Below are 12588 nucleotides of genomic sequence, written 5' to 3' on the forward strand. Positions count from 1 at the left end.
CATTGTGTATGATGAGCAGGTCTGATTTCTCTAAGGCAGAGCCTGAGAGTGGGTGGCCTGGTCACACAGTGAATCATCTCGCATATCTATTTGCTTTTAGAGACATGTTCTCACGGTGCTGCCCAGGCTGGTCTCCAGTGCTTGGGCTCAAGTGGTCCTCCTGCCTCAGCCTCTCAGCAGCTGGGGCTGGAGGAATACATCACCGCGCCTGATTGGTGAGCACATTGTCAGACTCCTTCTAGAAGAGTGCTCCTGAGTGGAGCACCACCATGCTGTGGCTCTGCGGTCCAGGCACTCAGCAGCACTGGGTAGGGTCCGTACTTGGTTGTCCTCATGATGCGTGTGCAGGGCTGACTCACTGAAGTGTCCATTTGCTCCCTGCATTTCCTGGCTGGCATTTGGCACAGGGTTGGACTTGCGAAGGCTCCTCTTCCACTGAGTGTGGTGGTGTAGGCTTTTGTTGGGCACTTACCAGGTTGAACAGCTTCCTTCTTCTTTGTAGCTTGCCAGGAGTTGTTTGTGTGTGCTGGGGATTGAACCCAGGGGTGCTCTATTACTGAGCTGCTCCCCAGCCCTTTTCATTTTTTATTTTGACACAGGGTCTTCTAAGTTTCTGAGGCTGGCCGGGAACTTGCATCCCTCCTGCCTCACCCTCCCAAGTTGTTGGGGTCACAGGCGCCACCACTCCTGGCTGGAATTTTTTTTTTTTTTTAATTGTGTGCTGTTTTGTTCAGCCCTTATTCTCATGGGAGGAGCTCCATGTGGCCTTTCTTGGTGAGCGCATTGTGAATTCACGCACTGTGGCCATCTGCTGTGCCGGACCAACCTTACCTTCCTGGAGTAACCCGTGTGGTGGTGCCTCACCTTTACCTGCTGCTGGGTTTGATTTGATGTTTTGTTGACTCTTGGCATCTGTGTGTGAAGTATACTCGTCTGTGGTTCTCTTTTTGTATGGTTGTCCCTTATCCATGATTTCACTTTCCTTTGTTCAGCTGTAGTCCATGATGTTAAGTGGAAAATTCCAGAAATAAGCAATGCATAAGTTTCAGGTTGTATGCCAATCTGAGTAGTATGTTGAAATCTCACCATCCTTGTACCATTCTTCTTCTGTGGTGTCCAGATGTGAACCACCCCTGCATCCAGCATGTCCATGCATAAGCCCCATCCACCCATAGGCACTGGCAGTACCAGTGCTGTTTGCTTGTAGCCCTTGTTCCTTAGCACTGACCCAAGGTGCAAGAGAATTCTGCTGGAGGTCAGAAATGCCCAAGAGAAGCCATTAAGTGAAAAGTGAAATACAGTGAGGTTGAGAGAGAGACCACGTTCACATCACTTTCATTATGGTACATTTTTGTGGTTTTTTTTATTATGCCATTGGTTAGTCTCTGATTGTGCCTAATTTCTAAATTGAGCATTGCCATAGGTGTGCGTGTGTAGGAAAATACCTAGTATATCTAGAATCTGATGCTGTCCACAGTTTGTGGCATCCCCTGGGGGCATTGGATCCCATCTCCCATGGGTTAGGTAGGGGACTCTGTGTTGTCTTTGTCTGGTGTTGGTGTTAAGTTTCTATAGTCAAAAAATTGACAGCAGGAGGGCTGGGATTGTGGCTCAGCGGTAGAGCGCTCGTCTAGCATATGCGAGGTCCGGGGTTCGATCCTCGGCACCACATAAAAATAAATAAACAAAATAAAGGTGTTGTGTTCAACTATTTCTAATATATATATATCAACCTCACTCCTGCTATCAATTTTCTTTCTTTTAATTGATAGCAGGTATTTTTTTAAGGAAAAAAGAAAGAAAATTGATAGCAGGAGTGAGGTTGTTAGTACAACAAATACCCCAAAATGTGAAAGTGGCTTTAGAATTGGTTCATGGGTGGGGCGGGGAACCCTGGAAGGAGCAGGCTGGAAAAGGACTCCCAAGACAGTAAAGGCATCTAGTGAGGGCTCCAACAGAAGTGAGGACCAGGTGTTGGAAACCAGGGAAAGGCCAGCCTTGTCCAGAGTGGCAAGGGACTTGGGAGACTTTGTCCTGGAGTCTGAGGCAGGAGGGATGCAAGTTCCCTGCCAGCCTCCCAGGGATTTGTGGGAGGTGGAACTTAGAGATATGCACTCAAATCTGCAGGCAGGTCAGCATTTGAGGTACTGCGAGCCTTGGATTGCACGTAGCTGGGTGTCAGAGGCGAGAGCAATGTGGATGGGGAGTTCTATTTTCAGAAAGGTTAGCAGAATGTAGTGGCCAGAAGGCTGCCACGCTTGGCTATGAGAGAGAATGAAAGCGCATTTTCAGGAGAAGAATCCCAGCATGGAGCCAAGTACCTGTGCGTACAGATGAAGCATTGGCTGCCCTACCATGGGCCCAGAGGCCAGGGCTGAAGGAGGGAAATATTTCAAAGGAGAGGCCTAGGGTGCCCAGGGGACCTTGGGTTCTGCTTTCCAGGCCCCAAGTTTCTGCCCCGCACATTCCTGCACAGCACTCACCAACCATGATCAGTCTGGCCCAGATATGGCTGTATGTGCTGATCCAGAAAGTACTGCCATAAACACAGGCAGTGCCCATTGGGTGCTCATTCTGCAGATGTGAAGGATGCAGGAGGAGAGGTTGTGGCAGCCTCCAGCTGGCCTTCAAAGATAGCAGGGGTGCAGAGACATCACAGGAACAAAGCCACTGCAGAGAGTGCCCAGTGGGGCAACCCAAGACCCCAGAATGGTGGGGCCACCGTGGCACAGCTCCTGTCTAGGACAGCTGTGTATGAGACTCCAGCACAGCCGTGGTAGCTGCCCAGCCCTACTTGGGGTGTCTGGAAGGCAGGACAGTCAGAGATTATACCCCAGCTTTAGGATTTCATAGGGTTTGCCCTGTCAGCTTGGCTTGCTTGGGCCCTGTTGTCCCTTTACCTTGCCTGTCCCCCTCCTTGGGATGGGAGGCTGTCCTGTGGCTGCTCCCAGTGCACTTTGGAAGGGCCTGACTAGCCCTGCAGTCTCACGGAGACGTTGGCTGATAGCCGAGTCGTGAGTCCTAGCCTGTCTGACTCACAGGATTCTGCCTTCTTGCCCCTTTTGAGTTGGCGCTGGAAAGAGTTAGGATTTAGGGTTGGGGTGAATGTTATGTTTTATAGGTGAGAAGGACATGAGTCTGGGGGACCAGGGGCAGAATGCTATGGTTTCAATGTCTGTCCTGCCAAAATTCGTGGAAACTTAACTGCCTTGGTGACAGTAATAAGGGGTGGGGCTCCTAGAGATACTGGGCAAGAAGGCTTCACCTCTTGGACAGGCTGGTACTACTGTGGAAGAGTGGGCTCCCCTCTTGCCTTCTCTCACCTTCCACCAGTGGTACCCAGCAGGAAGCCCTCTCGCAGGCAAGCCCCTTGCTCTTTGGACTCCTAGCCTTCACAACTGTGTCTTAATAAACTTCTGTCCATTGTGGATTACTCGGCCTCCTGTAATCTTTTATCGAGCAGAAATGAACTAAGACTGATTATTTGCCTCCCACCCAAAATTCATTATGTTAAAACACATCCCCAGTGTGATGGGAGTTGGAGGTGAACAGGTCACGAGGGTGGAGCCCCAGGGCCTTGGCTCCAGACAGCATGCTTGCCCCACCTGAGCCTTTTATAAGAACCAGCAGGCAGCTCTCATCAGACACTGTGTCAGCAGCACCTTGACCCTGGACTTGAGGATCTGTGAGAAGTGAATTCCTGTTGTCTGTGAGCCCAGTTCATGGTTTGTGTTAGGCAGCTGAACAGACCAAGATGCAGGGTTGTGCAGCACAGTGGCCACACCTGCAATCCCACCCACTTGGGAAGCTGAGGCAGGAGGGTCCCTCAGCAACTTAATGAGACTGTTGCAAAGAAAGGGGGAAAAAAAGGCTGGAAATGTAGCTTGATGAAGAGTGCCCCCTGGGTTTCATCCCCAGTACTAGAGGAAAAAAATATAGTGTGGCACTTGTCTTGAATAACGTAGGGGACATGCAGAGATTTGCCCCAGCCTGGGCTCTGGTCCATAGGGGAGGTGGTCCAGGTGCAACTCTTCTGGTGTGGACTGGAATGTTCTGTGCTTACCAGTTAGGTGGTTGGGAGGAGTTGAATTATGTACCCACCCAAATGGGTATGTTGGAGCCCTAGCCCCCAGGACCTTAGAAGTAGGTTTCTTATAAAGGTAATCAAGTTAAAAGGAGATCATTAGAGTGGCCCCTAACTCAGCATGACAGATGTCCCGATAGACAGGGGATTTGGACACAGACATAAAGGGAAGGTGATGGACGGTCACAGGGACAAGACGGCCGTGTGAAGACAGAAGACAGGAGAGTGGCCAGAGACAGCCGTAAGCCACCAGCAGCTGGGGAGAGACTGGGCAGACTCCCCACCACCCTTGATGTCCACAGCTGCTCTCCAGAACCTCAAAACCATAAATCTGCACTATGGTAAGCCACCTGGTCTGGGGTGCCTTGCAGTGGCCATCCTAGGGAGCGACCTGACCTGTTGCCTGTCCTGAGATTGTGGGTCTGCGCTTCTCCCAGTCCACTGCTCTCTGGTCTTGTGTTTGAGGCTTTATTCAGGGGTCCCCCTGGTACACTTCCCCTGTCATCATCCTCAGTCCCTCTTCATCCCTGGAGGACTCTTCCCAGGTGTGCTATGCCCCTCACTTGTGGCCAGTCCTGTATCCTTTCATGGGCATTTCTGTGGGGACACATCCATCCTTCCTTGGGACGTCCTTGTCATTACTTGCATGAGGCCTTCCTGTAGTTGGGTCCTGGTTTATGTGGTGCTGAGGATGGAACCCAGTGCCTCACGTGCTAGGCAAGTGCTCTGCCACTGAGCTGCAGCCCCAGCCCCGATGTTGTGATTATTGATATGGTTAGATTTCAGTTTACCATTTCACATTTGTTTTCTGATGGTTCTCTGGTCTGTACCTCTGTTTGCTTTTTCCTGTTTGCAATGCTGTAGTTTTCTGAGCATTTTTGGTATTCCGTTTTAGTTTCGCTTTTCTGACTTTACCTATACCTCTTTGCGTAATGCTTGTTGTGTTGTCCTACGGATCAAAATGCATATTGCGCTTTTACAGGCTGCTTTAATCAGGATGTGGGGTCCTTCCACCTGTTCCCAGCAGTGCTGCCTTCTTCTGGCTGCCAGCATCTTTCTTAGCGCCTGCGCAGGGCTCAGTGCCTGCCCGCCTGCCCTTTGCGTCAGGCCCCTTGGGCCTGCTGGCAGCAGACTCTTGTTTCCTTCTATTGATGGATTTATTTCACCTTTATTTGTGAAGGACACTTTCAAGATAGAGTTCAGGCTGTCAGACCCCCACCCTGCCCAGCATGTTAAAGTTGTGCTCTTCCTGTGACCTCCGTGGTCCTGGTCCTGAGGAGAGACCCACCATTGTTCAGCGCACTGCCTGGAGGTCACTGCTGGCGGGCTTGCCTTCAGGGTTAGCCTTCAGCAGTTTGTTAATGGGGGTCCCCCAGTGGATTTCTTTGAGTTTATTCTGTTTTAGGTTCACTTGGTTCTCAAAAATACCTTCATACTCTCACTGTGCCTGGGAAGCTAGCAGCCAGTATTTTTGCACAGCACTCCTGCTCTGGTTATTGTCCCCCAGGTCCCTGGGCTGTGGTTTGGTTCCGCCTTGTTCCAGCTGGGTGATGCTAGTCGATGCGGACAGGTGCACCTACATGCTGTGCTGTGTCTGGACCACTCTAAAGAGTCTGGTCGTGGGATTCCACCTCTTGGGTCCCCTTCTTCCTCCGGGAGAAGTCTTTTCTGCTGTCCTTTAATAAACTTCTAATTTCTACTCTGAAAAAAAAAAAAAAAGAGTCTGGTCGTTTGAGTTTTGATTGCTTTTTCTGTAGAGTCCACCATTTCTGTGTAGAACTTTTGCTTCTCTGTTGTCTTGCTCATGCTATGTCTCTGCATCCATCGTGGTACGGTGGTTGCTGCTCACACTTGTGGACGATCTCACATCTGTCTTCTCATCTCAGCTGCTGTGCAGACTTTCCTTGCCAGGGACATTTTCACTGTTCTTCATGTGTTGGGCAATTCTGGATTGTCTTCAAGATGTTCTAAACTTCCTGAGAGCTAGACTTGTCCCACCCTGTGGAAATGCTGTCATCTAGCAGGCCTCTGTTCTCGAGGTCCTCTCTGGGCCTGAAGCTGCCAGCTGGCTGTCAGACCTGATTGTGACAGTCACTCTGCAGTAGGGGCCGAGCCTTGTGTTCAGAAACCATTTTATGGGACCACTTCCCCAGCCTCCACTCTATAGACTCCCCCTGTCCTTCAGCCAGACATGAGGGGCTCTAGTCATCCTGCTTTGTCACACCCTTCCTCTGTTGGGCCATGGTGGGGTTCATGAGGCAAGAAGTAAAGGGAAGGAAGTAATGGGGTCCCCTCCCTCTTGAACCTCAGCTGCACTGACAGGGCAGACAGCTCCAAGGACTCAGTTCCACTCTCACGGGTTTCTAAAGCCACCACTCCTGCCACAGTGGGGCCTGGGCATGAAAGGACAGGAGAAAAAATGCAGGGCATCCCTGTGCTCACATCAGAGACCTCTCCTGGACTGCTGCCTCTCAAGATTCTGGACACACCGAGTCAGGCCATGGGTACCAAGGGGCAGGCTGGACAGCACGAGTGCCAGCTGTGAGGCCCCTCCAGCCCTGCCGGTCTGTTCTGCTCAGGGCATGGGGCCTCGCATGCCCGCTCCACTGCAGCTGAGTTCTAGGGTGTGCTGTGTGTCCTTGCTGGGCCACACTTTCACCAGGATGAAGCTCAGGTGTGGTTGCTTTTCCTGTTCAAAGCTCAACAGATATTTTCTGAGGTTTCTTTCCCTAGTCCAGCCGTGTTTCCCTTTGAACACTGAGCCCCCGTGGCTCTGCAGTCAGGGTGTGGGCGCTGCTGCCTGGTCTTCTCCCCTTCCCTGGGATAGTCGGTGATTTTCCTCCATCTGCTGCTCTGGTTTTGACCAGGTGAAGTCCAGCGTTTGTCCTGGATTGAACTTTCGGATCTGCCTGTTATTCCCTACCGTTTGTCTGTGTTTTTCGTTCTTTCTGCCTCCCTGCTTTTGTTCTGCAGTGCATTTTTTTTTTTAATGGATGCTCTTTTTCATCTCCTTATCTCCTTTCCACTTTGAATGTGACAGTTATTACATCCTCAGGAGTTGCTCATGGTTTTCAGCTTTTCAGGAGCATACGTGCACTAGTTGAACTTGGGCTACTCTATGGTAAGCACCTTCCTGCGGGTGCTGGACCCTCAACTTTAGGTGCCTGGTGTGTAGCACTGTGCTTTTTTTCTTTTAAGTTGGACACAGAACGTTTATTTTTTTATTTATTTTTATGTGGTGCTGAGGATCAAACCCAATGCCTCACCGTGCTATGCAAGCACTCTACCACTGAGCCACAACCCCAGCCTGTGCTTTTGCAGTGCTGGGGACAGAGGTTGGCCTGAGCCAGGAGTGCAGGCCACACTGAGCCCCACTGTGGCTGCTGTGTCGCTCCCATCTTTCCTTGCTTAGCACGTCTTGTAGTTCTGTGGTTCAGCCCTGTGGCCCCATCCCTTGAGCATGCTGAGGGACACTCACTGCATTTCTGCCTGCTTTCTTTGCATGCCCTGCAAGCCCCACTTGCACGTGGAGTCCAACCTTGCCCCTCCTTGTGGCCAATGAGCTGAGTCCAGCAAGACGGAGGCGGCCTCTGCTGGTTGCTGCCTGGCCTGGAGGGACACTGCCTCACTAGGCACTTCTCTCTGCACATTGCCTTTCTCTGCTCCTTGGTGGGACTGAGAGCAGCTCAGCACAAGTTCCCAGCATAGCTGCTTCTTGGGGGGGTCACAGTAGAGGCTGACCCTGCTGAACCTTGCCCCTTCCCTCAGCCCCAGAGCTCCAGGCAGCTGAGTGCTTCCCAACCAGTCAAGGAACTCCCTGGGGACACCTGCTCAGCACTGGCCTGGGCTGTGTCCCACAGTCCCCCCCCCCGGCCATAAGCACAGGGTGCAGCAGAGCACACAGGCACCTCAAAGGTACCTGTCACTTGTTGGGAGGAATCCTAAGGTAGTCACCACCAGGCAGCGGGGCCAGCAGTGCCGGGGGCCCTCTCCCTGCGGATAGAGACTGGACAACCCCGTGCTGTGGCCAGCTCTTTATTCAAGACCCTGAAGAGGTGGCGTGCACGTGCAGCACAATAGGCCCAGCAGACTGGCCCCTCCCAAGCGCCTCAGTGCACAAACCAGGTGCCCTCTGCCACCAATGGGCAGTCACCCACAGCCCCCAGGTGCAGATTGCCCTGGCTGTCCCAAGGGCTCAGGCCAAGGCCAGCTCAGGACTGCGTGAACTTCCAGCCCAGGGATAGGGGTGGGCAAGGAGCAGGGTGTCTAGTATCCTGTGCACCCAAGCTGGCCTAGAGGCTGATATGGGGTCTACGGTACCGCCCACAGCGGCCACCTAGTGCTGAGCCTGATGGCCATGAGCAGGTTGCGTGAGCGAGCGTGTGGGGCTGGGCTGTCCCCTTTCTAAGGCATGGCTGCTGTGAACTTCTCCGCCCCACTCAGGGAATAACCACAGGCTTTGTCCCTGTGGGTCCCAACACTGGAGTCCTCAGCGCCTGTGGCTGGCAAACCAGGAGAAGAAGGGGCGCAGGCGTGGGCGTGAGGCCTGGAGGACACGCACTGTGCGTGGTGAGCGCCAGGCTTTGATGGTGGCATCATCACTGGCTGTCAGCAAAAGCTCCTGCTCCTGGGGGCTGAAGGCCACCGAGTTGACCACGTCCTCGTGCCGCAGCTTGGCCAGGCAGATGTTGTAGTGGCGGTCCCAGATGTAGCCATGCCGATCCTCAGCCCCACTGCAGGACAGTACCTGGGATGAGTCTGCCACCCTCCTGCTGTGTCCCGCCCTGAGCCCTGAGGCCCACCCAAGCACACCTGGCCACGAAGTCCCTGCTGACATCCAGGAAGATGAAGAAGCACTCATCATTGGGTGTGTAGGCGCGGTGAGCCCGCAGGGCCCGCTTCACCTCCCGCATGGTCTTGAGGTCAAACACCAGTAGGTCGATCTCCTCTGCAATGGGTGGTGGCTGCATGGGGTCAGCCACCACAGAGCCTGGGGGCCAGGCGCGGCTGTTCACGTACAGGTACCTGAGCGAGGGGCATGCGCTAGGTACAGGTGGGCTGCTAGGTATGGGTCACCTGCAGGCACCCCCACCCAGGACGTGTCAGAGGCCCACCTGTTGTCAGGGGATAGGCCCATGCCAATGATGTGCCCATGCACATCAATGACATGGTCCAGTGCATCAAAAAAGGCATCAGAGCCCCGGCCCTCGCCCAGCACAGGCCCGGCAGTCGTCATCTGGTGTGGCAGGATCTGCTTGATGCCTGTGGAGAGGCCGGGCCAGGGCCCTGACTAGAGCTGCAGGGAGGTCACCTCCAGGACACCCCCACCCCATAGCATCCGAGGGGACCATGGGCTGTGCCTACACTGGGGCCCAGGTCTGAGTCAGACGCACCCAGTCACTGGTTGACCAGCACTACCTGCACTTCCACATCTCAGCCCCATTCCCTCAGGAGCAAAAGTGACCTATGGGCTGTCCTGCCCTAAGGGCTCTGCACCGAGGAAGGCCCAGGCAGGCCCAGGCAGGACCTAGGGTGTTGCAGGCCCTGTGCTGCTGTTACCGATCTGGTGTGGCGAGTAGGTGAGGCAGCCGGTGGTGAAAATGAGGTATTTGTTCCTGGCATCAGCGGCACTGCGCTCTGGGGGCTTGGTGTGACCCTGGGCCAGCAGCTCGGCCACCCTGGTTTCCAGCGCACGCTCCGATAGTTGCGTGCCCCCATCCAGCACACCATCCAACACACGCCGCAAGCCCTCCTTGGCGCGGCCCGGTCGGGGGTTGCGCAAAGGGGGGCTGGCAGCCTCATCTTCGCTGTCACCACCCAGGTCAAAGACTTGGCAGAGGGGTGTAGCCTGGTCACTGGCGTCCAGCAGGAGGTCAGGGTTGTCAAAGCGGCTGCAGTCGGCCACCATCACTGTGCGAATGGTGCTGGCATTGAGGTTCTGGATCTTGAAGAGCCGCTTTACCACATTGACGTTCTCTGACTCCACGTCCTGGGCAGGGACAGGTGCGTAGGTGCAGGGCCATGCCTGGGGAGCTCCAGCTTCCTCAGGCTTGGTCCACCTGCCCGGCCCCACCCGCACCTGGAAGGCGTTGTTGAGCCACAGCACTGAGCAGGATGTTATGTCTCCAATGCGGTGCAGGTTCCCGGAGATGAGGCTCGTTTCTGTGAGCCAGCAGCCGAACACATCATAAGGCTTGTTGCGCACGCGGGACAGCAGGGCGAAGGAGTCTGCAGAAAGGCAGAGCTGAGCAGGCTGCCGACTGCAGGCAGTGGAAGACCCACCCAGGCTCCTGCTCACCTAGGCTGATGACTGCGATCTCGCCTGAGGAGGAGTTGTGTGGCCCCAGGAACACGCCTGAGGCCAGCAGCAGGGAATCATCCTGGTTGAACTGGGAGAACTGGGTGTAGCTCCAGTTGTAGGGCCGCATGTCTGCGCTGTGCAGCAGCGAGATGGTCAGGTCGTTGTTCCAGATCTACGGGAGAGGAGCCAGTGGGTGACTGGCCAGGGCTGGTGGCTGTATAGGAAGTCCTGGACCCTTTTCCACTGAGGCTGCCTAGAGATGCTGTGGGGCGGGGACTCCTTCAAGCACCTCATCCCCCTACCCCAGGGGACCTGGGAATCCTGCCTTCCCGTCCTCTCCAGTAGTCAGGGATGTCCTAGCACTGGGTCCTGTGATCTAGGCTGGGGCTCCAGGTCCCAGCGCAAGTGCTTCTTCCTAGCTGACCCTCTCTGCTGGATGCAGAGACTGGCCGTTTCCCACCCAACCCACCTGCCTGGGTGGGGCATCCTCACCTTCACAGTGCAGTCCTTGGAGCAGGAGGCAAACTGGTACCCAGAGTGGGAAAAGCTGAGGTGCAGGACCTGGTCAGTGTGCTCCTTCAGAGTCTGCACCTCCACACAGGGTACCATGTCGTAGAGCCGACGGAACTCCTCATACCAGGACGTGGCCGCTGTGGGCAGGACAGCGTCACTGTCAGTGTTGGTCCCAACCCTTCCTCCTCACAGTCAAGACCACCATGAAGAGTAGGGCCACCAGGAGTGAGGGCCCTGGTGCTTCTGGAGCCAGCCAGTCTGGAATCAGGACTCAGTTGGGAGTGCATCTTCTGCTCTGAAGCCCTTCCTGCCTGAATGGTCCATGGCCCCAGCAGGTAGGCAGCAGGAGCTCCCCAGCATGGTTCAGAACATGGCAGGGAGAGCCCTGGCCTCCCACATGGCTGCTGAATGGGCTTTGGGGCGTGTGCAGGTACTGACCTGGGTGTCGGGGTACATCGCGGGCCACCTGGTAGTAACGGTAGAACTGTTCCCTCCATAGGAACTCATCCCGGGACACAGCCTGCCACTGTCGGCACACCAGCCCAGCAGCCAGCACGTCCGCAGGGCCCAGGCTCAGGAAGATCTGGTAGACGAGGCTGTCAGGGAGCAGGGGCGTGCCCCCCTCGTCCATCGTGACATTCTGCCCAGGCAGCCCTGAAATCCACCAGAGGCTGCCCTGAACCCAAACCTCTACCCCAACCTCTAGGAGAGGTGCAGACCTGGAGCTCAAGCTGTGGCAGCCCCACTGTTCCTCCAGCCCCACCAAGTGCCACACTGGGAATTCCACTGGACTGGGTGTTTGTGGAGGGTACTGCTGCACTGACCACTGCAGCTCCATGACAAGCCTGCACAGTCATTTCTCCCCAACCCCTGCAGCTAGCTCCTAGGGCTTGCTAGAGCACTGGAGCAGGCACAGGCACCTCAGCACTGCTGGGCCTGGGGCAGCCTGAGGTGGAGCGCGGGTGAGCCGCTGGAACCCAGATCTGTCTACTGTGATCTTGGCCCAGGTCACATCCTGCAGATGGGGCCCTTTGACCGCCCCCCCCAACCCGGGGCCAGGGAAACAGCTGGGTGCCAGGGCAGGTAAGCAGGTCTGGGCTGCCTGTATTGGTCGGTCCGAGTTTAAGCCGTCAAGGGCCAGTGACCCCCCTGAGCTGACCTTGCTGCCCCAAGGTGTAAGACTGTCAGCTCAAGACAGACTTCCTTCTCAGAAGGGGCCCGGCAGGCCCTTGGCCTCTGCCCTAAGGGCCTGGCCAGGTGGGGGGCGTGAGGGCAGGGGGTCAGGGTGTGAAGGGGCAGGCGACGGGGTCCGGGCAGGGCCGCGGGGCGGGACAGGGCACAGGCAGCCGGCAGCACATTCATTCGCCCAGCCGGCGCAGGCGGGGTACTCCGCTGGGGACAAGGCTGGTACCGGGGGACAAGACCAGGCCAGGCGTGGACAAGGCCAGGGGCGCCGGCGAGTGCGGCAGAGCCGAGGCGGGACTCACCGCGGCGCCTCCGCCCGCTGCGCTGCGCGGAGCCGCTTCCGTCGCCGCCGCCCCCGCGTCTCTACGGAAGAGGCCGCCAGGCCAGATGCTCTGAGCCCCGAGGCATCGATGGCCGCGGAGGGCCGACCGCCCAGCAGCCCGCGTCGGCCTCTCGCGCGCCTGCGCGTCTGTGCGCCTGCACGCTCCCGTGCTCTTCCGGAACA

General features: G+C 55.8%; 1 protein-coding gene across 4 annotated transcripts; it reads right to left on the reverse strand.

The window, feature by feature from the left end:
* Positions 1-8103: 8103 nt before the first annotated feature.
* Positions 8104-12525, reverse strand: Fbxw5 (F-box and WD repeat domain containing 5). Of its 4 annotated transcripts, none has more exons than XM_021734324.3 (9): positions 12386-12525; positions 11337-11552; positions 10878-11035; positions 10383-10557; positions 10164-10312; positions 9644-10073; positions 9199-9346; positions 8897-9127; positions 8104-8817 (listed from the first exon to the last, which is right to left on the reverse strand). In XM_021734324.3, exons 2-9 carry the CDS (start codon positions 11527-11529, stop codon positions 8574-8576), a joined length of 1728 nt encoding a protein of 575 aa, XP_021589999.1. In that variant the 5' UTR covers positions 11530-11552; positions 12386-12525; the 3' UTR covers positions 8104-8573. The 4 variants fall into 4 exon arrangements, with proteins under 4 accessions (XP_021589999.1, XP_021590000.1, XP_013219069.1 ...); XM_021734325.3 differs by lacking the exon at positions 12386-12525 and adding an exon at positions 12058-12313; XM_013363615.4 differs by lacking the exon at positions 12386-12525 and having other exon boundaries at positions 8897-9109; positions 11337-12072.
* Positions 12526-12588: the final 63 nt, after the last annotated feature.

Source organism: Ictidomys tridecemlineatus, chromosome 4 (assembly GCF_052094955.1).
Source record: "Ictidomys tridecemlineatus isolate mIctTri1 chromosome 4, mIctTri1.hap1, whole genome shotgun sequence".
Lineage (NCBI taxonomy): Eukaryota > Metazoa > Chordata > Mammalia > Rodentia > Sciuridae > Ictidomys > Ictidomys tridecemlineatus.